The sequence below is a fragment of the Carassius carassius genome, chromosome 3 (genome assembly GCF_963082965.1).
Source record: "Carassius carassius chromosome 3, fCarCar2.1, whole genome shotgun sequence".
Taxonomy (NCBI): domain Eukaryota; kingdom Metazoa; phylum Chordata; class Actinopteri; order Cypriniformes; family Cyprinidae; genus Carassius; species Carassius carassius.
The window spans coordinates 1,341,372-1,368,681 of NC_081757.1; the positions used below are offsets into that span (position 1 = coordinate 1,341,372).

Here is a 27,310-nt window from a genome sequence, read left to right on the forward strand (position 1 = left end):
AGAAAGAATCTTATTAATAAATAAGCGGTGCTCTTAATAGACACTAAATCCGCACTCCAGAGCGGTATTCAAGGCTTAGTGTATCCCATCATGCATCATCTTGTGGAAATAAATCACAAGACTTTTTTTCCAAGATCGCGAGAGGTCATGGAAATCTTTCCAATGTAAGTTAAAGGGTTAGTTCACACAAAAATGTAAATTATGTCATTAATGACTCACCCTCATGTTGTTCCAAACCCGTAAGACCTCCGTTCATCTTCGGAACACAGTTTAAGATATTTTAGATTTAGTCTGAGAGCTTTCTGTTCCTCCATTGAAAACCTATGTACGGTATGAATCATTCGATTTAACCGGTTCTTCTTGAACCAGTTCACCAAATCGAACTGAATCGTTTGAAATGGTTCATGTCTTCAATAAGCATTAATCCACAAATGACTTAAGCTGTTAACCTTTTAACGTGGCGATGTTTCTCGAGTCGCAAAGAGGTCCACCTGAGCTTTGCCAAAAATTCTCCATATCTGCTTCACCACCTCGGGCTGAAGCTTCCATTCCCCGGGCCTTGGCCCCTGCCTCGACAGTATGTCTACTCCCACATTTAACTAGCCAGGAATATACACTACACAGAATGAGAGAAGTTTACCACAAGGATCTGATGTGCCAGCTTGTACAAGGGGCGCGAACGCAGACCTCCCTGGTGGTTGATATAAGAGACCACCGATGTGTTGTCGGTGCGCACCAACACATGGTGACCCCTCAGGTCTGCGAGGAAGTTTTTAGTGTTTGATAGATGGCTAGCATCTCTAGAAAATTGATATGCCATGTCAGATGGCGACCGCTCCACAGACCACGGGCAGGGTGGCCACTCATGACCGCACCCCAACCAGTCAGGGACGTATCCGTTGCTGGTGTTACACGGTGACAAGGAGCTCCCAACACTGGACCCTGATTCAAGAACCAAGGTTTCTTCCACCTGTCTAAGGCACTTAGGTGTTGCAGCGTGACCTTGATAGTTCAAAGTGGATTGCCCCTAGGGGAAAATCCCTTGGTCTTGAGCCACCACTGTAGGGGTCTCATGTACAGCAGGCCAAGAGGTATCACGTTGGACTTGGCTGCCATCAGACCCAACAATCTCTGAAATTATACGTTTTCAGAAATTACGTATTTCTGAAGGAGGGACTTTATAGAACAAGGAAGTCATCAGCCCGTTTTTATGACAGTGAAAACAGCAGTATACAAATAGGTGAATTGTGTGAAAAATACTGTGTTTTTTTACACGCGAAACATGAAAACGTTATATTGCACACTGTAAACACAATGAAAGCTTCAAAAAAGCGCGTAAAACAGGACCTTTAAAAAGTGAGTGACTGGACTTCTTTGACTCTCTTGACTGACATGAGGATCGACTCGATACGAGCAGGGGACAGACGTGCCTGCATCGTGGTCGAATCCCACACTATGCCTAGATAGGTGGTTCTCTGAACTGGAGAAAGTACACTTTTCTGGCGTTCAGTCTCAAACCCCACTCCCCTATGTGAGCGAGAACGACATCTCGATGTCGAACCACCATGTGCTCTGATTGAGCTAGAATCAACCAATCGTTGATATAATTTCGTACCTCAGAAACTTCCTGTATTGTGGAAGGATGGAGACATAATTACAGTGATTATTCCTAGAATTAATTACTATATATTCCTAATAATTATATGCTTGTATATGCTTGAATAATATCAATAATTAATTTCTGTAGCTTGTGTGATTTTTCTATGTGGTGAATATCATCACTTTAAAACACACCAGAGCTGATCGTATTCTTCTGGTGTGATTTGGTTTGTTTATCATGCATCTTAATTTAAGGATTTGAATCTCAAAGTCTTTTTAAAAATAATTTTACAGCTTCTAGCTCTTTTTTGTAGGAAGATGCTGATCATCTCTACTTGTCCTGAAGATATAAATCAGGTGTCTCTTCAGGAATCATAATGCTGGACTGTGACTGACTCCACGAGGTAACCTCACATAAGTGTTACTTCATGGTTTCCTCATCAAGATCTGATCTGCATGGCTCATATCTGCTGAAGGATGCTAAAGACACAAACATGTCGTCCAGCTCAGGAAACAGACATTACTCTAACTAATAATGATGAACTGTCCACCATATGGTGGTTCATTTTGTTCATTACATTAACTGCATAATCCACCCGAATCCTCAAAAATAAATATGAATAATAAAATAAAATAAAATAAATGAATAAAATGAATAATTAAAAAAGCAAAGTCAAATCAAATAAGCTGACTTGTTGCTAAACTCATGCAAAGAAAACATACTGATGTTTTTGATTTTGTTATTTTTATTTATTAAATATAAAACTCACACTTCATAACTGCAAAAAAATTATAAACAAAAATACATGAATGTAAAAAGCAGTATGTGGATATATATATATAAAGAAAACTTCATCCATCTTAATGGCAAAACACAAGCATTAATTTGTAACTATCAAAAAAGTGCTAGTTACACTTTATTATTTTATACTATTTATTCTTTATTTTGAACAATTTAATTGCTGTGATAACTTTAAGTTATGAATTGTGTTAAACAACAGTGCTCACTGGTAAAAGTGTTTTACTATATATTATTGATAGATTTGTTTGCTCTCGTGTGTACAGATAATACAGTGTATGTGTATCTCTAAAGTAACTGAATCAAGCACGTGTGTAAGCAGTTCAATCAGATTCATTTCTGAAGCAATGCAAGCGTCACTGTGTCTGCTGCTGTGAATCTCTTTTAGCCGTCTGTTGTCTTCACTGCACTCGGAGACCTTTAACAGATAAAACAGATACAAGATGATGCATTATGATGTGAATACTGCAGATCTTTGATTTGAGCTCTTTCTGACAATGATCTACAATTTTGAGATCATGATGAACTTCAAAATTAACTGAATCACTTAAAGCAGATTTATAATTTAAAATAGCCAATATATTACACAATCTACGATTGCATAATTGATAACTGATTTGCATAAATGCATGGAAAGGAGGACTTCAGTCGTTGAGTTTTGGTAAAATACATTGCTACTGTTTTATTTACATTCAGTGTGAGCGAGGCAGAGGAAAGCCAATTTAAGATGTTTCCCATAACATTGGTTAGTTTATTAGCTACACTGGTCGCATCGCTTCCATCCACGTAAACTACAGTATCGTCCACGTACATCTGCATGTCCACCTCACCGCTCACTGAAGGAAGATCATTTATGTAAAGCGCGAACAGCAATGGCCCAAGAACAGAGCCTTGTGGGAACCCCAATGTCATAAGCCTTAGATGTTGATAACTTACTTTTGACTCTTACGCACTGGACACGGTCACTGAGATATGATTCTACCCACTGCAGTGCACTTAGTGATGGTTGGTTTGAGGAACAGATCCGAATTCAAACCGCATTCATTGGCGTTATGTATCTCCTTCCTCTCTAGCTATAGCAACAGTTTAAAAATGTGCCGTTAAGAAGTTTTACATCAAGTTTTACAGCAGCGATATCAAACGCTCATTGGCTCTCGCCCGAATTCGTTTTAGATTGCGACATGCCGTGTTTCCGGTGATGCGTGTTTCGAATGAGAAATGCGCGCCTTGATGGAGTGGATCGGGAAAGTATTTTCAGCGTTTAACAACTTAAATGATGCCCTGCTCCTCATGATTCTATTATATTCTGCCTGAGAGGACTGCAACTGCAATGCATCGTCATTTGGACTACTGTGGTACTGCTCTTTGACACATCTGTAATAAATTATTATGATTAAGTTACATGTGTCTATCTGTTACGTTTCTCTTATAGACTGTATACTTTATACACACACTCTTTATTGGTTGATTTGTTCATTCTGAAAATAAATAAAAACAATGCAATACGTTTTTTATTGCACAGTTACATGATGTGTGGGTTCAGATTTTCTATTCAGCTTAATGTACTTTATTAGCATAGTTTGTGTGTACATTCCCAGACAGCAAGCAGTGTCGGACCAGATCTGGCCCGCATGGATTTCACCAAGACTAGATGTGGGCTGGATCTGGGTCAACACTATGTTGCTGTCTGGTTTACCAAAAAATGTCACAAAATTAATAACTGTGATTATAGTATTATACAAGGCAATAATATGAAATATTAAGATTCTGTATTCCCAGACAGCAATATAGTGTTGGCCCAGATCCGTGCCCACATCTGGCCTGCGTGAAATCCATGCGGGCCAGATGTGGGCCGGATCTGGGCCGAAACTGCTTACTGTCTGGGTTGGGTCTGGGCTATATAAGGCTCAGGTGTGGCTCAGATTGGGGGATTCTTGTTTACTTAAGGCTGAGGATTGGTACCAATAATAAAACCTCTTTTGGCCCAGTTCAGGGCCAGCTAAGGGTGATTAACTGGCTGAGATTCAGGTCGGTTATGGCCCATGTGTGGCCCGAGTCTTTAAGATCTGGGCCACTTCAGTGCCGTCATTCTTTGTGGTACTTGGGCCGAAGGAAAAGTGATTGTGTGGCCCGGATCTGGGCCAGAAGACATTTGCTATGTGGGATGTAATCAGATGCATTGTGGGAACTTTAGTCCAGGGTGATCTGTGACAGTCTGTGTGGTGCAAGAGTCAATGTAAAGCACAGGCAAATTCTGGTGGTGATCGAACAGAAGACTACAAACCCGGTTCGTTAAAGCGACAACAAGTGCAAATTGTGAGTTTGCTGGCAGTTATTATAAAATTATTGTACCATTGTAACATAATTATTGTTTAATTTAATTTTTTTGGTTACCCTTTTTCCTCATAGGTTGAGCATAAATTGCATCACCAACTCCAGCATTAGCATCTGAAGAACACAAATCATCAGTAATAAAATAATGATAAAATGTAAGATTTATATATTTCCTCAATGAGCCACTTGACTTTAGGAGACATTCTGATCTGTAGCAAAAACGGTGCATGATGTTTAATACTAAAAGAGACAGTACACCCTCCAAAATTAAAATGTTCATAATTTTGCACACCTTTGTATTTGCATTTCTATTTTTGTTATGACTTCTGAGTATGTCCCATCATTTGACTCTGCCATGGAATCATCTGCAAAAAATAAAAAATAAAAACATTGATTTTGACTGAAGACTCTATTGTCCAGTTGTAGGGAAGAGTTGTTGTTTATTTTTTTGTTGTTGTTGTTTTTTTACCTTTATCCACATATGACCATGAGACCTCTGTATATGTGACCTCCGAATATGACTCTGGATCATCTAAAACAAACATGTCAACTTTAATGAATGATATTTGCTGATAGTGAATGGTATGTGTTAAGATGGTTTAAAACTCAACCTTTGTGCCTCTTTTTTACTTCAGTCATGTAGTCATAAACATGATCAGAATCTGCTGGACAACAAACAAACATTTGAGGATGAAAGATGAAAAGTAAAACAGTCCTGAAGGTTAAAAAAAATTAAAATGTATGAAGCTTAAAGGGATGGTTCAAAAATATATTTTGAAAAATATTGGAGTCCAAACTGAACCCAACTGAATTTCATTATTTGTTATATGATGTAATATAATATATATATATATATATTTTTTTTGCTCAATTTTTTTTTTTTCCATAGATGTCAAAGTCATATACATTTGAAATGACATAAGTAATTATGGGTAAGTTGAGATTCTGCAGATTGATTTGGGACTGATGTCTGGTTAATGTTACGCTGCTGATCTAGAATAGAAACAAAGAGCATTATGGTCACTCAAGAGTATCTGCAGTGATTACACTGACTCTTTCTGCTGATATTTAGATCTTCTCATGAGCCTTTATTCATAAACTGTATCTCTCATGTGTTTCTGTTCAGTTGTATTAATCATGTGATGAACACCTTTGTTCTTCTTGTATCTCCACAGCAGCAGCAGAGAGATGAAGATCAACAAGAAAACACTGGATCCCACAACCACAGCAGTGACCAGAAGAGAAGATGAAGAGTCTGAGACTGGAGAACAAGACAAACATGCAGAACTGTTTGTGAGTGCCATACTGTATGATATTATTATAGAGGTACATAAAATCACTCATTATTCCCAGACCTCTGACTGAGATCCAGCTGTGGAGTGACTCTCCTCTCTCTGTTTTACAGTAGTAGAAACCCTCATCTGACTCTGAGACATTCGTGATGCTCATCTCTCCTGTCATCTGACTCTGGACGAGGGATCCGTCTTTATAGAAATCAGCTCTGATGATCGAGGAGTTTGTAGATCGATGTAAACAGTGTAGAGTCAGAGTATCTCCCTCAATTACAGGATCAACAGAACTCTCCAGAATCACATCACCATCTACACAACACACACAATAATGTGAGCTTACTGCAAATAGTAAGAATATACCAAAATACAGAGCTACTATTGTTATGAAATCTCATGAACTGAATTGTAATTAATGCTTCCTGTGCTTTATGCACTAGTCCAACCCAAGCACAAAGATCCATCCCAAACCCTAACCACCGGTGTAAAAACACTGTATTAAAATATACAAATCAGATTGTACAAATTCATCCAGCCAAAAACTGTCCATTTAACTGTCAAGAGACTGTCAGATGAATGTGGACAGGTTTAACCCCACTATAATAGATGAAACTCATCACATAGTTGTATAGCAGTGTCAGTCTGTGATTGGCTCTACAGAAAACATTTAGAGGAAAATGTATGTAGACTTTGTAATTATGAGATGAGAAAGTGTTTAGCTGCTGCGATTAGAAACATGAATCACCATGTACAGTGATGTTGAGAGGATGACGTTTCTCTCCAGATTCAGACTGACACCAGTAAACTCCAGAGTCAGATGTGCTGAGAGAGACGAGTCGACATGTAGATCCTGTTTGTTTTGAACAATCTTCTGTGTTTCTGTCGGTGTATCTTCTCACTGTCCATCCAGCAGAGTTCCTCTGATCCTCACAGCTCAGAGAGAGAGAGTCAGACGAGAAGTGTTGACTTCTGCTGGGACGGACCACCAGAGAGACCGGCGACCCCTGACCTGAGAAGAAGAAAACCACTCAGAATCAACAGCATGTTGTGTATTTGATAGTGCTTTTGATCTGATCTAGACTGAGAAATAGAGGGAGTGTTTCTGGTGTTTTTGCACACCTTGTGCCAGAGACTGTGATGAAGCACAAATACAGATGAACAGAATCATAAATGCTGTGACACAGACTCACCAGTGATCCACAGTGTCTGTGTGTTACTGGTCTTTGTGTAATAGGCCGGCCGTCCTCTATCTGTTCTGCACGTATAAACTCCTGTGTGCTGTAGAGCAGCAGGACTGAGAGTGTAAGAGCCTCCAGCTTCTCTGCTGCTGTCTGACAGACGATCGTCATCTCTGAACCAGCTGAACGTCCAGCCTGTAGAGGAGCCTGTAACCTCACAGATCAGAGTCACTGAGTCTCCTTCAGTCAGCCACGGCTGTGGAGACACTCGCACTGCTGCCTGAGCTTCAGCTGAACAAAACATGAGATGAGTTCTAGAGAGAGAAGCTGTTCACACTGATGATAATGAACACACACACAAACTCACCTGATACATTCAGTGTAACAGCATCACTGCCCTGAGAGCGTTGTGTTCCCATCTCTCCTCTACAGCTGTATTTACCGCTGTGAGAGTCTTTAACACTGCTGATGTTCAGCTCTTGTGTTGAAATTGAGTTATTTTGGTAGTTTGTTCCCTCTGTTTCCCATCTGAACGTCCACTCAGTGTCTCCTCCCCACTTTATATCACATCTAAGAGTGACTGTTTCTCCTCTGAACACTTGTTCATCAGGTCGAACAGTCACCACAGCTTTAGGACTCACTTCACAAACACAAATTATTGCATTAGTTTTAGACTCAAAGTTTCAGACGTTCTGCAGATATTGTCTGTGATCTGTATGTTGTGTCAGATACTATGTGCTCTCTCACCTGTAACATTTACCCACAGTGCATCACTGTATTGTGTGTAGTAGACTGGTTTCCCTCTTCCAGCTCTGCACCAGTACTGGCCTCCAGCAGACACTGAATCAATCTTCACTCTGTAGGAGTTTGTTTGTGTCTTTGTCTCAGAGTTCAGTGTGTGTTTGTACCAGTAAAAGTCCCATCCAGTGGCTGGATTCATGTGACAGATCAAAGTCACTGTGTTTCCTGTCAGTGCAGCTCCTGCAGGATCTGATGTGAGTTCAGGCTTTGGCTTCAGATCTGCAGGAGTACAAGAACACACTCAGATCCTGAAGAGTCAGAGTTCAGCTGTGTGGGACTAATCATTGAGTATGAGCCACATGTAAGAGCTGAAGAACCTCAGACACTTTGATCTCTTGAGGTACAGACAATGCAAACACAGTGTATTAACATAGAGACATCTGTTTCCACATCTCACTGAGAGAAGATGCAGAAAAAACTCCTTTCTCACCTATACATCTGTTCCTTTTGACCCATCCTTCACTTCACTCAGCTCTCTCAGGATGGTCATTAGCAATATATAATATTCTAGATGACTGCAAGTGATATTCAGAGTCATGTTTGGTATCATTTGAAATGTCTCAGTGTGACTGATAAGATGGTCTCAATCTTACAAGAAGTAGACTCCCAGTTTCTTTCATGCAAATCACTATCTGCCCCTAAAAGGTGTAAAGTCTACATGTATAGGTCTTGATCAATGCACATTCCCGTTGTTAGTTCCTGTCTCTTTTGGAGGATATTTGTCTTGGTCTAAGTTTTTAAGGACATGTTGAAAGAAGATGAGGGTGATTCTGTAGACAGATGAGTGTGGAGTTTGACTATACTCTCCATTCCAAGGTTATTATATAGCTTTGAATCTAAATGATAAGCCATGGTTTACAGTAAAACTCAGACATCTTCGTCAGGCCAAAGAGGATGCCTACATAAATGGGGACAGGGTCTTGTACAATCAGGCCAGGAACACACTGAACAAAGAGATTAGAGCGGCTAAAAAAGACCTACGCTAAAAAGTTGGAAGACCAGTTTATTTCCAATGACTCAACTTCAGTTTGGAGAGGACTGAGAGCCATCACTAACTACAAGACACCATCCCCTTGCAATGAGGCTAATCAATGACTTGCTAACGACCTGAATGAATTTTATTGTAGATTTGAAACCCCCAACACCCATTCTGACCATCTCCCTACACATCCGTTAACACCTCCTGCAATCCCCCTTTCCATACCCCCGGCTCTTCAAAGCTGTGAAGATGATGTGCGCCAGGTCTTCAAGAAGAACAAAAGAAGAAAAGCACCAGGCCCAGATGACGTTACACCAGCCTGTCTGAAAATCTGTGCTGACCAGCTGGCCCCAATCTTTTCACAGATCGTCAACAGATCCCTGGAGTTGTGTGAAGTGTCTTCCTGCTTCAAACGCTCCATCATAATCCCCATTCCAAAGAAACCCAAGATAACAGGACTTAATGACTACAGACCTGTGGCTCTAACGTCTGTCATCATGAAGTCGTTTGAAAACTGGTTCTGGCTTATCTGAAGGACATCACTGGAACCTTACTGGACCCCCTGCAGTTTGCTTACCGAGCAAACAGGCCCGTGGATGATGCAATCAACATGGGATTGCACTTCATCCTGCAACATCTGGACAAAACAGGGACTTATGTGAGGATCCTGTTTGTGGACTTTAGTTCGGCTTTCAACACCATCATCCCAACAGCCCTTCAGACCAAACTGACCCAGCTCTCTGTTCCTAGCTCTATCTGTCAGTGGATCACCAGCTTTCTGACAGATAGGCAACAGTTAGTGAGACTGGGGAAATTCATGTCAAACAGCTGCTCCACCAACACTGGTGCCCCTCAGGGATGTGTTCTCTCCCCTCTGCTCTTCTCCCTGTACACCATCGACTGCACCTCTAAAGACCCCTCTGTCAAGCTCCTGAAGTTTGCAGACAACACTACAGTCATCGGCCTCATCCAGGACGGTGATGAGTCTGCTTACAGACAAGAGGTTGAGCAGCTGGCTGTTTGGTGCAGTCTCAACAACCTGGAGCTGAACTCGCTCAAAACAGTGGAGATGATCGTGGACTTTAGGAGAAACCCCCCTGCATTTTCCCCACTCACCATCATGAACAGCACTGTGACTGCAGTGGAGTCATTCAGATTCCTGGGAACCACCATCTCTCAGGACCTGAAGTGGGACAATCACATTGACTCCATTGTGAAAAAGGTCCAACAAAGGTTGTACTTCCTTCACCAGCTGAGTTAAACCTGCCATAGGAGCTGCTGAAACAGTTCTACTCAGCCATCATTGAGTCTGTACTGTGTACTTCAATAACTGTCTGGTTTGGTTCAGCAACAAAATCAGACATCAGAAGACTACAGAGAACTTTTCGGACTGCTGAAAGGATTACTGGTGCTCCCCTGCAGAGTGAGGAAAAGGGCTCAGAAAATCACTCTGGATCCCTCACATCCAAGTTACCCCATCTTTGAACTTTTGCCATCTGGCCAGCGCCTCAGAGCCACAAATACCAGAACAGTCAGGCACAAGAACAGTTTCTTACCCCAGGCAATCTACCTCATGAACAGTTAAATTGTCCCCACTTATGCTTATGCAATAAAAATGTGCAATATCCTTATATTTATTTGGCCCCCCTCCATCCTAGTACAGCCCTGCATCTTACTCAATCCTATTCCATTATCATTTATAGCACAATTGTTTATACACTTATTTATATGTCAATTTTTTTTGTGTGTGTGTCTGTGTGTTGTTGTCTCTGTGTACTGGAAGCTTATGTCACTAAAACAAATTCCTTGAATGCGCAAGCATACTTGGCAATAAAGCTCTTTCTGATTCTGATCTTAAAATTCGTTTTTATTTTAATGTAGTTTTCTAATTTGCTATAAAATTCAGATTAGTTTGTATTAGTTTAATTAATAATGTTGTTAGTTTTAGTTTAGTTTTTATTTTGTGAACACATTTTTATTTAGTTTTTATATAATTTAGTTTCAGTTTTAATCAAAGTTTATCAGCATTAACAGATCACTTCCAGAGCACAGGCCAAAAAAAAAAGACTCATTGTGAGGCAAACATCTAGTGACACAAAATTAACTCATGCTGATATCGATTAAATGGTAAAAGTATACAAATATACTCCGAAATGAAGCAGTCAAGCCTTTTTTCTAAATAAATCAACACAAGTTGTGCTTCATGTCATATCTAATGATGTATATTGAGATATTATTATGATAATAAATGTAGCCTAATTTGGTTTTGAGTTAGATGTATTTTTTTTTTTTTTTTTACCATAATCATGATATTGTAACTGCTGTGTCTTTTTCATGTTTCAGTGAACAACTGTGCATAAATCATTACTGGGACTAATTAAATTCAATAATAACAACAATCACACTTAACAGTAAAGGTTCATATTTGATTATGATTTATTTATTTTTTTACGAAGAATTATAAGAGGGTGTATGATGTGATTTAGCCAAGGCACATTTGTCTGAAAGCCTGGCAGTGATCACAAGATGCTAGGCTTAAGTTTTATATGGTTTACAGAGAGGATGTGCGTTCATCTTTTTTTCTGATAATTATCACATTCCGCTTTGTGTCTGTTTTTCTTCAAAGCACCAACTAAGTTTAGTTTTCGTTTACAAAAATAACCTTGCTCCATAATAAGTATTTTTCTGAAAGTCTGGTATGTATATTTTACTCTTAGATTTAGAATTTGATGTCTTGTATTTGTTTCATTTGATATCTCTGAATTGACTGTAATTGGCATAATACATATTTACCTGACTTTATTATGACTTACTCTGAGATTATTGACTCTAGATTACGTTAAATCCATAACACCAAAAATCTGCGCTCAGGTTAGTAACAGACTAAAATGATCTAAATAGAGTGAGCCTCAACCTCTGATTAATGTAATATTATTCTAAGTGTACATGGAAAACCACAGCATGATTATATTAAGTTACCATTACAGGAAGTTAAGTTGGTCAGTTTGGTTCTATAGTCATGACCTTAGATATCTGGTCCTATTTTAAGTGTGTTCAGATCTATGGGGACTAAATAATATATTCTAGATCAATATATTCTAGGTGCGGCCTTCTAGAATATGAGTCTGTCGCCTCTGTCTAGACTGATGAGTTTGTGAGTATGAGATCCATATATCAAGCCACTAAAAATCGTCTACTCAAGCATGCATTAACCATAATGAACAAAAAGAGTTTGCAAGTACGACGTGAATTTTAGGAATACAATATTGTGTGGAGCAGTTACTTATATGACCTTATCTATGTTGAATGTAAAAATAAAATATGTAATGTAATAATTAGGGTTGTGCCCGAGGCTGAATACCTTATTTGGAATGTCTCAGATAATGGCTTAAAAATGGATAACGGACAAGTAATAATTCTGCCTGAATACTCGGCTGAAGCTGGCACAGTCCGGTGTTAGCTAGACAACAGTTGAGTCAGGGGATCAACGCAATGTTATACACAACCTCTAAAATGTTAGAGGTTTGTGTACAATTTACATATATAATTGTTGCATAATTAAGGCTATGAATTAATAAGAGTTTATTGATAAAAACATTATAATTATGTGTTTCCATTTACAATAGTCTTGCAACCCCTATACTGTACAACATTAATTAGTATGTCATTGTTGTAAAGGGTAGGTTTAAGGATATCTAAGTGTAGACGCAAATAAAACGCAATCGAACAGGTAGAAAATTAAATTAGAAACATCAAAACTTTTCAGCATAGAGCGCAGGCTACAGAGTGCTTTGGAAAAAAGGAGAAAGTGGTGTGCCCAACGTTTTCCACACGTTTTCAGTCACGACATCCAAATGTGGTTTTGTTTTGAAAAAAACAGAAAAAACTATTTTGCTGGACTTGATCGAGACCAACAAGAACATTTGGCGAGTCCAATGACCAAGTCCGAGACAAGTCAGAGTACAAACAACAACGAGTCCCAGACAAGTCTGAGAAAAATGTCTCGAGACTGGAGTCGAGTACGACAGCCCTACTTCAGCCACCATTGGATACCTTCATGGTGGCTTGCTCACTGCAACTGACAACATTTGACAATATGACAACATTTATGTGGCCACACAGAATACATACTTTTTTAAATACATAAATACCTTTACACTTGATATTTCGGATTATGTCATTCCTTGGATAATTTGTGAGTACACTGTGTAAATGAAATCCCCCGTATAGTTCAGCAATAAAAAGACAAACAACGTGATTTTGTTTTTATTTATATGGGAAAATGACATGGACACAAGTCATTTTTTATATTAAATCTTTTTCATTTCATGGCAAGTTTCACATCCATAAAGGCAAATTGTTTGAAAAGAAACTAATTATCCAGTTCAAGAATAAAATGGCTTAATATTGAAACGATACAAAACACACAGCTGCATAGTTCTACACAACTTGGACTTCTTCAATTACTTAAATTCCTCAATTTAGTTTCGCTTTAACTATTTATACCGTGTTCTTTCTTTGTGAATTATTATTGATCATTATGATTGATCGTATTTTATATTCGTTATAGGCTATATGCAATGTGATCTTAAAAAATATATATATATATTTATTCACACAAATGCTGGCATCTGCTTTTAACTAACATATTTTTATATAAACTTAATATATTTAATATTTATTTCTGAATTACATTAAATAACAAAACGGAAAATTTTAGACCCCATTTTATTTGTACCATCACTACAGCTTTTGGTCTCGCTTTACTAATAAATATGAGTATTGATATTGATGAAACATCAGAACATCATGAGCACTTTTACTCATGTGAAAAGAAAAGTGCTGAATTTGATTTGTAATGTGATGAGGTCTTGTATGGAATGATATTTTGCGGACATTATTCAAAAGGCATTGCAAATTGTATTTGCAATTGCGTTTTCAATTTGTGGACGCATAAAATGTGACATAATCCAAACGCAAATGCAAATCGCGCATTACCGTTTTCATTTTCGATTAAGTGAACGCACAGTGTCTGTCAAATTTAAAATGGAAATGCAAAGTCTGTTTGCAATTGTGTTTTCCATATCTTACGAGCTATGAGCCTGTCAAATTTAAATAGCCATATTAATTACCACATTTGCCTTTTCACTCTCTCTGCACTGTGCATGTAAACTGCCAAAACTCAAATGGAATCGCAATACCTTTTGCATTTGAATTTCCAATGTCTACATGGAAACCTGTCAATTAAGTGACAGGGGTGGGGCCATTTTATTGGGCGTGTTTGCATTGGGAAGTGACGATCGTACTAAAATGTACCATGTTTTTACTAGGGTAAATATCAGTACAAATGTACAGTTGTCTGAGACGTTATGAAATGTTCTTTAATATCATGAACCATAAAATGTAGTCAGTGTTCTGCTATTGTTTATTTTCATAATAGGTAAACACAAGCCACAAGTTAAGACGGTCACAGATCTGGTGCTGATTCAGTATGGCTTGGTAGCTCAGTGGTTAGTGACTGTCATTTCTAAAGGCATACCATCTTTTAGCGCGTGTTCGAAACCCGGGCCAACACAGATGTTGTTTATTTTTTTGTTTATCCTACTAACTTCAGCCGCTGATTTCGGACTTGCATCCTCAGTAGTTCAGAATTTGTGCATTCGACTCGGGAGTGTGATGTCTGCGAGGACGCAGGTCCGGTAATTCTGCAAACAGCAGCGTACTTGATAACATGTCAGCTCGCCTTGACTACTGCAATTTTCCTCACTGTATGATCGCCCGTTTGGCGGCTGAAGTTAGTAGGATAAACAAAAAAATAAAGAACGTCTGTGTTGGCCCGGGTTTCGAACACGCGCTAAAAGATGGTATGCCATTAGAGATGACAGTCACTAACAACTGAGCTACCAAGCTACACTGAATCAGCACTTAATCAGCACCAAATCTGTGACCATCTTAACGTGTGGCCTGTGTTTACCTATTATGAAAATAAACAAGAGCAGAACTCTGACTACATTTTATGGTTCATGATATTAAAGAACATTTCATAACGTCTCAGACAACTGTACATTTGTGGCTACTGTGGCTTAATTATAAACACTATCGTTAACTTATATTTACCCTAGTAAAAACATGGTACATTTTAGTACGATCTTCACTTCCCAATGCAAACACGCCCAATAAAATGGCCCCACCCCTGTCACTTGATTGACAGGTTTCCGTGTAGACGTTGGAAATTCAAATGCAAAAGGTATTGCGATTCCATTTGAGTTTTGGCAGTTTACATGCACAGTGCAGAGAGAGTGAAAAGGCAAATGTGGTAATTAATATTGCTATTTAAATATGACAGGCTCTTAGCTCGTAAGATATGGAAAACACAATTGCAAACGGACTTTGCATTTCCATTTTAAATTTGGCAGACACTGTGCGTTCACTTAATTGAAAATGAAAACGGTAATGCGCGATTTACATTTGCGTTTGGATTATGTCTCATTTTATGCGTCCACAAATTGAAAACGCAATTGCAAATAGAATTTGCAATGCCTTTTGAATAATGTCCGCAATATCATTCCATAGTCTTGTGACTGATACTAAAGTTTGAATTATTTATTGTTTCATAATGTGACTTGTTGCACATTCTATTACAAGGTATTAGGCAGAAAAAAAAGTAATAAGTTATGTTAAATGAACAAGAACAAAACTACAGTCTCTCAACTAGATATGTGATCATAATAGAGTGAGTTTATGAGCACAGTGATATTGAACTCACCCTTCACTGAGAGAGAAACAGAGTTTGATTGTGATGAGACTGATCTTATCCGTCCTCTACACCAGTACTGACCCTGATCAGATGTAATTACTCCTCTGATAGTGAGAGTGTCTCTGTTTACAGTGTAACGATCAGACGTCTGTAACATTACACTGTCTGTGTCTTTATACCACTCATATCTCCAGTTACTGTGATTAGACTCAATCACACAGGTCTGATTGACTGTCTCTCCAGTGAGTACAGGACTGTCTGGAGTCACAGTCAGTGAAGATCTGGGGAAATCTGTTAAGACAAAAACAAAGTGAATATATATATATATATATATATATATATATATATATATATATATATATATATATATATATATATATATATATATATATATATATATATATATATATATATATATATTGTTTTACAGTACTATAGACTTATGCTAATATATATTATATTATTATTATTATTATTATTATTATTATTATTATTATTATTATTATTATTATTATTATTAACATTATTATTTCACCCCATTCTATGACTTTAGTAAAACAAAAAAACAAAAATCATCTGCACTTTAAAAAATCAAAAGCTGAGAAAACTTAAAAGTTAAAAGGAACCAGGAGAATGTTGTGTTTTTTTTTTACTTTTTGTTTAATAAATTGAATACAATTCAAGAAAACTCAGAATTCCCCTGAAGCTGGTTACCTTAAACTTTTTACATCACAGTATTGAACTCATTGCTCAAGTACTTTCTTATTCTGATTATAGTGAGTATCATCTGTAAACACAGTGACAGTGGCTAAAGTAAATATCAAAGATGTCGATGGAAAGCCTTGTCACAATTTACATGACATTATAATAAACATGAACCTCCACAAAACACTCTCAAGATCTGTAGGACTGTATCTAAACAGAATAATGACAGAATAATGATTTATGAATTGCTTCAGTCCTCTTATAAGAAGAGATTCTGCTGCTACAGAAGAGAACATGAGAAGTGCTGAGCCACAAATATTGATGTTAAATTATGATTAAACAGATGTGAATCTGAACACTCACCTGATACAGTCAGTGTAACAGCAGCACTGATGTCTGATGATCTCTGTGAGTCTGATCTCTCTCCTCTACAGCTGTATTCAGCACTATCAGACACCGATGTGATGCTGTAGAGTCTCTCAGTGACGTCTCTGATGACTGAACCATTTTTAAACCAGCTGTATATCCACTGAGTGTCTCCTGCTCCCTGTATGTCACATGTGAGAGTGACTGTCTCTCCTCTGAACACATGCTCATCTGGAGTCACCTTCACTACAGCTTTTGGTCTCACTGTATTAATACACATATGAGTAAATATAAACAGCGTCACAATATCATGATCATTATTATAAGCCTATGAGAAAAATACTGCATTTAATGTTTAAATTAAATCTGGTTTGCATGTAGATTGTATTCATTTGTCTCTCCAAATCACCATGGCGCCATTTTGACAAATTTGACTAGTACACAGGCAGCGTATGCTCTTCTGTGTCAGCCGCGCCACAAGGATACGTTTTTTTTTTTCTTCATGTATTTATGCTTTGGTTTGAAAGAAAACAGTGCAACGGCTTACAGCTCAGAATTGTCAAAATGGTGCTACGCTGATTTGGAGAGACACAGAGGAGAGGAATTGTTGAATAAAGCCGTTATTTTTGTTTTCTTCATATACAAACAGTATTCTCAACACTTCATAACGCTACGGTTTAATCACAAGTGATTAATGACCAAATTTTCATTTTGCGGTGGAGTAACCCTTTAAATGTTCCTTGTAGGTTATAGTACGCTGAAGAATGATAATATGACTTTCTATATACACCATGGGACGTGTAAATGCAAGAAAAAACAAACAAAAAAAAAACTTTTTGGAAAGTGCTACGCCATGTTTTTGTGTCATCTAGTGGTTCAGAGGAAAATAATATCAAAGGAACCTTTTTATGGTAAAATGCTAAAAAAAAGGACACAATGTATATTATTAATTTGTAGGAAATTTCTGTATTTATTTATTTATTTTTATTTATTCATTATTTCTGTATTTATTTATTTATTTATTTATTTTTTAACAGGTGTTTTACCTGTACTTTGTATTTTACACTGCATGTGTTGTGTTCTAGGGTTAACAGAAATGCTGTAAAATTACTGGATAATGTTATGACAGAAAATTACCAGTATGTTTCTCTCTTTCTCTCTCTTTTAATGATGTTAAACATATAAATATTGACAGCCAATCAAAACCTACTTATGAGAACAATACTGCATTCAATTAAAGATCAGCTTTGCTTGTAATTCCCCTTCGTCAGATCACTACAATGTGAGTCAGAAGCGACTCTGACGAATGGGGATCGCTTGCGAGAGCCTATCTACTTCGAGTGAAATAAAACGAGCCAATGCATATTGACATGTGATAACTGCCCCAGCGGCTGTGCAAGCAGCAGGTGCATTCGCATACTTGTCTTCGGAGCCAGACAGTGAATGCTGTTCCTGCCTTCTGCAAGATTCTGCAGAACGGTGATTATGAGGAAACCTCTGTGTGGTGTTGGTGTGACGACGCATGCAGCGGCGCTTGCGATCTCTCCGTGTCAACAGATTTGAGCAAAACAGCTATTTTCACAGCTTTTTTGGTTTGGTGGGCGTGACACTCAGAGTGAGTGCTCACACAGGATTGCACTACTTCCTTGTGTGTAGCCGCGGCTATCTCCCTGTGCGTTTCAGCACTTCAGAGGGCTTCTAAAAGAGCTGACACGATCTGTCTACGTCTTTTTCCAAATGTCATTCAGATTGTGTGTTTCTGGATGCGGCCAATGTTTAACTCCGGCTGACGGGCATGATCGCTGTATCACGTGCTTGGGCTTTAGGCACGCTGAAATGGCGCTCATGAATGACTCATGTTCTCATTGTGGGAACATGACCATCGCAGTGTTATGGTCGAGACTCCGTTACCTCGAAAGAGGTGGAGCCCCTTCGTTTACTTCCCGATCTAGCCCTTCTTCTGCCCAGCTGAAGAAGCCTACTTTTGGTTAATAGCCTTGCTGACTTGAGGATCACAGTGAGAGGAAACCCGCTGAGACAGTCTCCTCGGGCCCCTCACTCCTCTGTAACGCCTCCTTTGGTTGTGCCAGCGTTGTCCAAGTCAGACCCAGAGCTCACGGCTATGCTTTCCTGGACCGCCGCAAGTGTCGGCTTTCTCAACGCCCCTGTCTGCCAGGCCGGCCTCTTCAGCAACGCTGTGGAAAACTTTGTCCAGCAGTTTTCCACGCCACAGAAGCAGACGGAGACGATTAAGCACATCCTACCACGACGACCAGCTGCTGCCTACACCCAGTCGTCAGTGGCGCCTACGCCTGCTCATCGCTGAGGGCGCCCCCCTGCGACTGCCTCCGCCCCTGCTCAGCCTAAGCAGCAGCCTCCTCTCAGGCAGCAGGTGACCGGCCCGCAAAAGGTGTGCCCAGCCTGCCCAGGCCCCTGCTAAGTCAACTGGCAAGGGCAAGCGGCCCTGAGAAGGGCGAACCAGCGTTGGAGGAAGTTGCTCTTAGGGAGATGGTGTCTGCATCTCTCCCTCCCCCGGAGGAGTACCCGGTGGAGAATCTTTTGTTTAATTTTGTTTCTGTTCCGCCACTGGCTTCTCAGAGTCCAGTGGTACCCACATTTTCAATAAAAGAGCTATTTCTTCATCCCCACACTGCCTCCATAGCTTCAGACCGTGGTCACACCCTTCGTTTCTACGGGCAGGTGTTCCCTTGGAGCAAGTATCCAGGCATGCTTTGGTCTTCACAGATGCCTCTCCAACCGACTGGGGACGGGGCCTCAACTGCATTGGCACATCAATTGCCTTGAGATGCTCATGCTATGCCTTGCGCTGGGCCCCCTCAAAGGGCCTCTACATGGCAAGCACGTACTGGTCCGTATGTACAGCACTGCGACCATTGCGTACATCAACCATCAAGCTGGTCTACGCTCCTGCCGCATGTCGCAGCTCGCCTGCCATCTCCTCCGCATCTGAGGTTCCTGCCATTCACATCCCTGGCATGCTCAATTGTGCAGCCCACGAGCTCTCACGACAGCTTACGTTTCCGGGAGAATGGCGTCTCCATCTCCAGGTGGTCCAGCTGGTATGGGACTTCTTTGGAGCCAAGAAGTGGAAGGACCTGCTTTCTCAGAGACGGGGCACTCTACGGCATCTGTGTCCAGTCCTCTGGAAACACCATGTCTGGTCCCTGGATGGGACGCGGAGGTTCTAGGTGATCTACCCCAGGCAGTGGTAGATACCATCAATTATGCTAGAGCCCCCTCAATGAGGCGCCTCTATGCACTGAAGTGGAACCTGTTCATAGAATGGTGTTCTTCACACCGGGAAGACCCCCGAAGATGTCCGATCAGAGTCGTACTTTCTTTCCCGCAGGATGGATTGGAGCGAAGGATGTCTCCCTCCACCCTCAAAGTGTATGTTGCCGCTATTGCCGCACATCACGATGCAGTTGAAGGTAAGTCATTGGGAAAGCATGACCTTATTGTCAGGTTCCTGAGGGGAGCGAGGAGACTGTACCCACCTCGCCCCCCCTCTATACCCTCTTGGGATCTGTCTCTGGTGCTCGGCACACTGCAGGGACCTCCCTTTGAACCATTGCAGTCAGCTGAGTTAAAGTTCCTGTCACTAAAGACAATGCTCCTGACTGCTCTGGCCTAGAATTCGGGCAGGCCAACTCATGTTGTCCTGAGACCCCAGCTTGGATATGTGCCCAAGGTTCCTACCACTCCCTTCAGGGACCAGGTAGTGAACCTGCAACCAGCTTTTCTCTGTCCCGTCCGCTCCTTGCAGGTTTACGTGGGTACTTCAGGACCTCAGATCAGCTCTTCGTCTGTTACGGAGGCCAGCAGAAGGGGAAGGCTGTCTCCAAGCAGAGGATGGCCCACTGGATAGTGGATGCCATTGCCTTGGCCTATGAAGTCCAAGGTGTGCCTTGCCCATTCAGGGTGCGAGCACACAACTAGAAGTGTTGCTTCCTCCCGGGTGTTGGCTCAAGGCGCTTCACTGACAGATATATGTAGAGCTGTAGGCTGGGTGACACCTAACACATTCGCTAGATTCTATAGCCTCCGTGTAGAGCCAGTATCTTCCCATGTACTCGCCCCCAGTGGCCATTAGTGCAAGGAACCCGTTCTTAGTGTTGGCTTGCAATGCATGCCACTCCACCCCCTTGGGCCGGGTACGTGCATCCATTGCTCCAGTAGTGTTCCCCAGAAATGGCTAACCCTGTGAGTTCCTCCGTCACCCCTGCGTCAGTCAGACGTGGTGGAGCGTCTGACGCCAGGCCTACACTCGTATGCATTGTTGAACCTGTGCTAGGCTGGGTGTCCATATGTAGTGGTCCCTAAGGCGACCCCATATGTGTATTCTTCCACGATCAGCTCCTCTGCAGATGAGCCTGTGTCTTCCCTCGACAGAGCCTCTCTGTCATCTCTGCTGGTGTTCTTTCCCCCTGTAACTAGGCTGGAACCACCCCAGAGATTGCCGTATGTTGTACTCCACTGCTTGGCTAGTCCATATGTGTAGCCGTCACAGTGCCTCTCTCCGGGGTAGGACATGGCTTCCGCAGCGTTCCCTTTCCAAAGAGCACGGTTCCCAGCGTTATCCGACGTCACGCTGAGTGGGTCTTGTGGAACAGCAGTGACTGGCTTTCTCTGCTTGAAGCCCCTACTTCTGCTCCACAATCGGGTCAGGCCAGGAGGCTTAAGCAGAGCTCTGGAAGGGCTAGCAGCCATGGCATTTTGGTAGATATCCCCATTCGTCAGAATCACTTCTGACTCACATTGTAGTGATCTGACGAAGGGGAACGTCTCGGTTATGTATGGTAACCCTCGTTCCCCAAGGAGGGAAGGGAGATGTGAGTCCCCTCGCCACAGGTCCTGAGCTTCGCTGTATGGCCGAGTAACAGGTCTGGCTTCTCAGCAGAAAAACAAGTATGCGATTACATCTTGCACCAGCTGGTGCAATTATCGCATGCCAATATGCATTTGCTTGTTTTATTTCACTCGAAGTAGAAAGGCTCTAGCAAGCGATCCCCATTCGTCAGAATCACTTTTGACTCATCTATGAGATCCCTACTCGGGGAACGAGGGTTACCATACGTAACAGAGATGTTTGTGTTGATGACATGAAAACACTTCCAATTAGTGGTAAAAACTACATAAAACATTGCAATTTATACTAAGTTTGTTTCATATGTTTTATTTACAATATTCACATACTTTAAGAGTGTCATAAACTTCCAACTTGATGAGTCAAATAAGCTTATATAAGAGGACAATGCTATTAAACTCACCGATCACAGAGAGAGAAACAGAGCTTGTGTGTGATGAGACTGATCTTCCATCTATGTGTCCTTTACACATGTACAAACCAGCATCAGATTTTTGAGATCGTTTAATAGTGAGGGTGTCTCCATTTACAGTGTGATGTTGAGACACTTCTGTGCTGTCTTTATACCACTCATATCTCCAGCTACTGTAATCAGACTCAATCACACACTTAAGATTGACTGTCTCTCCAGTGAATACAGGACTGTCTGGAGTCACAGTGAGTGTAGATCTGGGTGAATCTGTGAAGAAAATAAAATGTGACTCAAAACACACGACACAGAAGATGTGAGTTTGCAGTGCAGGGTGACAATCGTATGACAAAATGTCATAAAGATGTTATAAAACAAATCCATATGAATCTAGCAGTTTAATCCAAGTCATGAGAAGAGATACGATCACTTCATTTACAGCGATATATTTGAGTTGATTGCAAATTATTGCACACTGAGATGAATGATGAGTTCACTGAATTCAATGATGAACTGCCTTTAACTGTCATTTTGCATTACTGACACACTGTTTGCCTAATTAATGTTGTTCAGTTGCTTTGAAACAATCTTTTTTTTTTTTTTTTTTTTTTTACGCTATATACCTAAAAGTGACTTGGCTTGAATTGACTTTATATGATAAACTGATTGTAATTTAGGCTTTTATCCACATATTGACATGCTTTTTGGATCTTCTGAGTTTTTGTTTCCTAGACTTTTAATGAAGGAATAGGAAACTCTCAGGTCTTATTTAGGTTTCTTAATTTGTGTTTTAAAGACTAACCAAAGTCTTCTGGGTTTGGAAGCATATGAGGCCGAGTAAATGATCAGTGTGTAATAATAACTGCATTCAGCTCTAAAACAATCCCTGATCACTGATCACAGCATCTGTCCTGTAAAGAAACATCTGACACAGATCTGCATCTGAACAGAATCAAGACTAAAAGTGAATTGATTCAGTCCTCTTATAAAAACAGACAGATGTGACTCATACAGAGGAGTGTGAGGAAAGATCTGAGCTACAAACATACACTGCTGTTCAAACATTTCGGATCAGTAAGATTGTATTATAATTATTATTATTATTTTTTATTATTATTATTTTTTGCTCACAGCTGATTGGTCCAATATCTGTCACAAACTCTTAACTAGATCATAATAACATAATCAGACTGTGAGCATGAGGGGAGTCAAACTAAGATCAGATTTACCTGGTTATGGACTCAATCTGTTTTTGAGATGATGTAATGAGAAATGAACAGCCTCACCTGATACTGTCAGTGTAACTCCGTTACTCATCTGTGTGTGTGTTGCTGCTCGTGTCTGAGTTCCTCTACAGCTGTACACACCACTATGAGACGGATCCACAGATGGGATTTTATAGTTCTGGTCTCGTCCTATGATATAATCTTGTTTGTAGTCTTTATACCAGCTGTACTGCCAGACTCCTGTCTGCTGTATGTCACATGTGAGAGTGACCGTCTCTCCTCTGAACACACGTCTATCAGGATCAACACCAACTACAGGTTTGGGTCTCACTGTGAAACGAGCAAAAAACACATTTCACACGTCTGAAAACATTTCAGATGATCTGTGATACCACAATTATTATTATTTTATTTGACATGTAGTTTAACTGACAACACATTGTTAATATATGACAGTATTTATCATGTTTTATAACAAACACATCAAGTTTTCTTCCATTAAAATTGTATAGAAGGTAAAATAGTGCTGACCTGTTACTGTAATCTTAACTGTATTACTGAACTCGCTGTAGTAGTTTCCTCGTTGTGCTCTGCACCTGTATTCTCCTTCATCAGAGATGCTCACAGACTTGATTGTTTTAGTTGCATCAGTCGTGGATTCAGGGTTTGAGTCTTTTCTCCAGTGAATTGTCCATCCAGTTAACTGTCCCACATCACAGCTCAGAGTAACTGTGTCTCCAGTGAACACTGAACTCTGGGGTTTTACAGTCAGAGTCAGCTTCGGTTTATCTGTAAGTGTACAGTGATGCAGCGAACATTTTACATTTTAGTTGACTGAACACAATATTTCATATTATAAAATTAAACTAAACACTGCTGAAATACTTTGTGTATCTGGAACTGAGTTAAGTGAAATAATCCAACCATTAGCAACAGCACACACACATGAACATCACTGCATCAGCAAATACACACTTACTGACTTTTAATTAAAGCAACATGCAGTAGACAATGAACATGTTTTAGTCCGTCCTCAACCTAAACACAGACTTTATTCCACACAGCACAACTGTAACCACGAAACTCAACAGAAACTCTATTCAATCCCAACATAAAGCACATTACACACTAACAGATAATAATCAAAACAAACAAACAATAACTTTATAAAAATACAAAAACAAAAAGGAGACATTTTAACATTTATTATTTGTTCACACAACTATTTTCTTATAAGTGCAATTAACTTTCACCCCTAAGCGCCAAAGTCGCAAAAATTGCGACAAGACGTCATACTTAATAAAATAGACTGTAGTTTCTTAAATGGTGTAATATCTAATTTTTTATTCCCTTCCACTAGATGGCAGACATGTAGTACATTGATTCTAGACCAACATTACATTGTGTTCCTATTTAAAGTGTTCGAGGAAATAGCAGATCAAAGTGAGCTCTCGTGTCATTGATATGGAAGCAGTTCATTTCATAGCGTGCGAGTAAATGGCGAGATTTATGAGAGAAAATCGCGAAATGGCTAAAACAAAGTTGCACCGTGAGGATGTGTTGCAAATGTTGTTAGCTGATTCTGACTCTGAATGCAATATTTCCACTTTTGGGAATGCCGATCGGTCATCTAATGATCGCGCTTCTCGCGATACATCTTTGCAGCGCAATGGTGCCGCCGTTCAAGGTGAGTGTGTTCACAAAGCACAAACAAACGATCATTTCGACCCTTTGCCAAACGGGGATGCGGGTGGCAGGGGTGAACGTGGTCATAGTGTCCATAGGAGAGGTGTTACTGATCGCGCACGCTCTAAGGCGCGGCCGGCAGACAGTACTGGTGCAGTCAGTGTCGAGAAGGTGCGCTCTGCGCTGTGCCATGCAATGAGAGGTATAATGTCAAGGATTATAAACTATGTCACCTAGATATCTGATTTGGGCAGATAGCTGATCAATTGGTCAAAAAATAGGCACATGTATTTTAGTATGGCACAATAATATAGTAATAATTTACTATATATAATAATTTTACCCTGAACATTTGGAATGAGAATTTTTATATATATATATATATATATATATATATACACACACACAGGTCCTTCTCAAAAAATTAGCATATTGTGATAAAAGTTCATTATTTTCCATAATGTAATGATAGAAATTAAACTTTAATATATTTTAGATTCATTGCACACCAACTGAAATATTTCAGGTCTTTTATTGTTTTAATACTGATGATTTTGGCATACAGCTCTTGAAAACCCAAAATTCCTATCTCAAAAAATTAGCATATTTCATCCGGCCAATAAAAGAAAAGGGTTTTTAAAACAAAAAAAGTCAACCTTCAAATAATTATGTTCAGTTATGCACTCAATACTTGGTCGGGAATCCTTTTGCAGAAATGACTGCTTCAATGCGGTGTGGCATGGAGGCAATCAGCCTGTGGCACTGCTGAGGTGTTATGGAAGCCCAGGATGCTTCGATAGCGGCCTTAAGCTCATCCAGAGTGTTGGGTCTTGCATCTCTCAACTTTCTCTTCACAATATCCCACAGATTCTCTATGGGGTTCAGGTCAGGAGAGTTGGCAGGCCAATTGAGCACAGTAATAACATGGTCAGTAAACCATTTACCAGTGGTTTTGGCACTGTGAGCAGGTGCCAGGTCGTGCTGAAAAATGAAGTCTTCATCTCCATAAAGCCTTTCAGCAGATGGAAGCATGAAGTGCTCCAAAATCTCCTGATAGCTAGCTGCATTGACCCTGCCCTTGATAAAACACAGTGGACCAACACCAGCAGCTGACATGGCACCCCAGACCATCACTGACTGTGGGTACTTGACACTGGACTTCAGGCATTTTGCATTTCCTTCTCCCCAGTCTTCCTCCAGACTCTGGCACTTTGATTTCCGAATGACATGCAAAATTTGCTTTCATCCGAAAAAAGTACTTTGGACCACTGAGCAACAGTGCTGCTTCTCTGTAGCCCATTTCCTGCACACGCCTGTGCACGGTGGCTCTGGATGTTTCTACTCCAGACTCAGTCCACTGCTTCCGCAGGTCCCCCAAAGTCTGGAATCGGTCCTTCTCCACAATCTTCCTCAGGGTCTGGTCACCTCTTCTTGTTGTGCAGCATTTTTTGCCACACTTTTTCCTTCCCACAGACTTCCCACTGAGGTGCCTTGATACAGCACTCTGGGAACAGCCTATTCGTTCAGAAATTTCTTTCTGTGTCTTACCCTCTCGCTTGAGGGTGTCAATGATGGCCTTCTGGACAGCAGTCAGGTCGGCAATCTTACCCATGATTGCGGTTTTGAGTAATGAACCAGCCTGGGAGTTTTTAAAAGCCTCAGGAATCTTTTGCAGGTGTTTAGAGTTAATTAGTTGATTCAGATGATTAGGTTAATAGCTCGTTTAGAGAACCTTTTCATGATATGCTAATTTTTTGAGATTTTTCATGAGCTGTATGCCAAAAACATCAGTATTAAAACAATAAAAGACCTGAAATATTTCAGTTGGTGTGCAATGAATCTAAAATATATGAAAGTTTAATTTTTATCACTACATTATGGAAAATAATTAACGTTTATCACAATATGCTAATTTTTTGAGAAGGACCTGTATATATATACACACAATCATACACAAACAAAAAAACCTTGCAAGTTCAAACATCCATTATTTCCTGAATATTACTGATGAATTGATCAAAAAGTAGGCTACTATTTACTACTATATGGTGTAGTAATATAGAAATAATTTAGTACTTCCTCCTGTTTTTTGTTGGCTTCCTCTTTTCTCACACACAATTCAATATATAATATTTCCTGAATATTATGAAATTCGAGATGGCCGCCCCCTTGGGGACGTCATAACATGCAAATTAGATGAGTCTATTTACACCCCACATAAACGTTTGGTCATGCCCAACTTTTTTCTAATTGACAGTAGATCTCTATCTTTAAGCCCTTTCAAGCCAAAAGCT

General features: G+C 40.1%; 1 protein-coding gene across 1 annotated transcript in view; it reads right to left on the reverse strand.

Annotated features, from left to right (window-relative positions):
* Window positions 1-2,521: 2,521 nt before the first annotated feature.
* LOC132128375 (Fc receptor-like protein 5) overlaps window positions 2,522-27,310 on the reverse strand; it is a 125,919-nt gene continuing 101,130 nt past the window's right edge. Inside the window, exons 3-13 of the mRNA XM_059540173.1 lie at window positions 16,805-17,071; window positions 7,947-8,219; window positions 7,567-7,839; window positions 7,212-7,490; window positions 6,767-7,030; window positions 6,088-6,333; window positions 5,883-5,993; window positions 5,344-5,394; window positions 5,202-5,264; window positions 5,025-5,097; window positions 2,522-2,816 (exon numbers count right to left, since the gene is read on the reverse strand). Of these exons, the coding sequence (XP_059396156.1) occupies window positions 2,783-2,816; window positions 5,025-5,097; window positions 5,202-5,264; window positions 5,344-5,394; window positions 5,883-5,993; window positions 6,088-6,333; window positions 6,767-7,030; window positions 7,212-7,490; window positions 7,567-7,839; window positions 7,947-8,219; window positions 16,805-17,071 (1,934 nt within the window). The 3' untranslated portion in view covers window positions 2,522-2,782. The remainder of the gene's footprint in view (window positions 2,817-5,024; window positions 5,098-5,201; window positions 5,265-5,343; window positions 5,395-5,882; window positions 5,994-6,087; window positions 6,334-6,766; window positions 7,031-7,211; window positions 7,491-7,566; window positions 7,840-7,946; window positions 8,220-16,804; window positions 17,072-27,310) is intronic.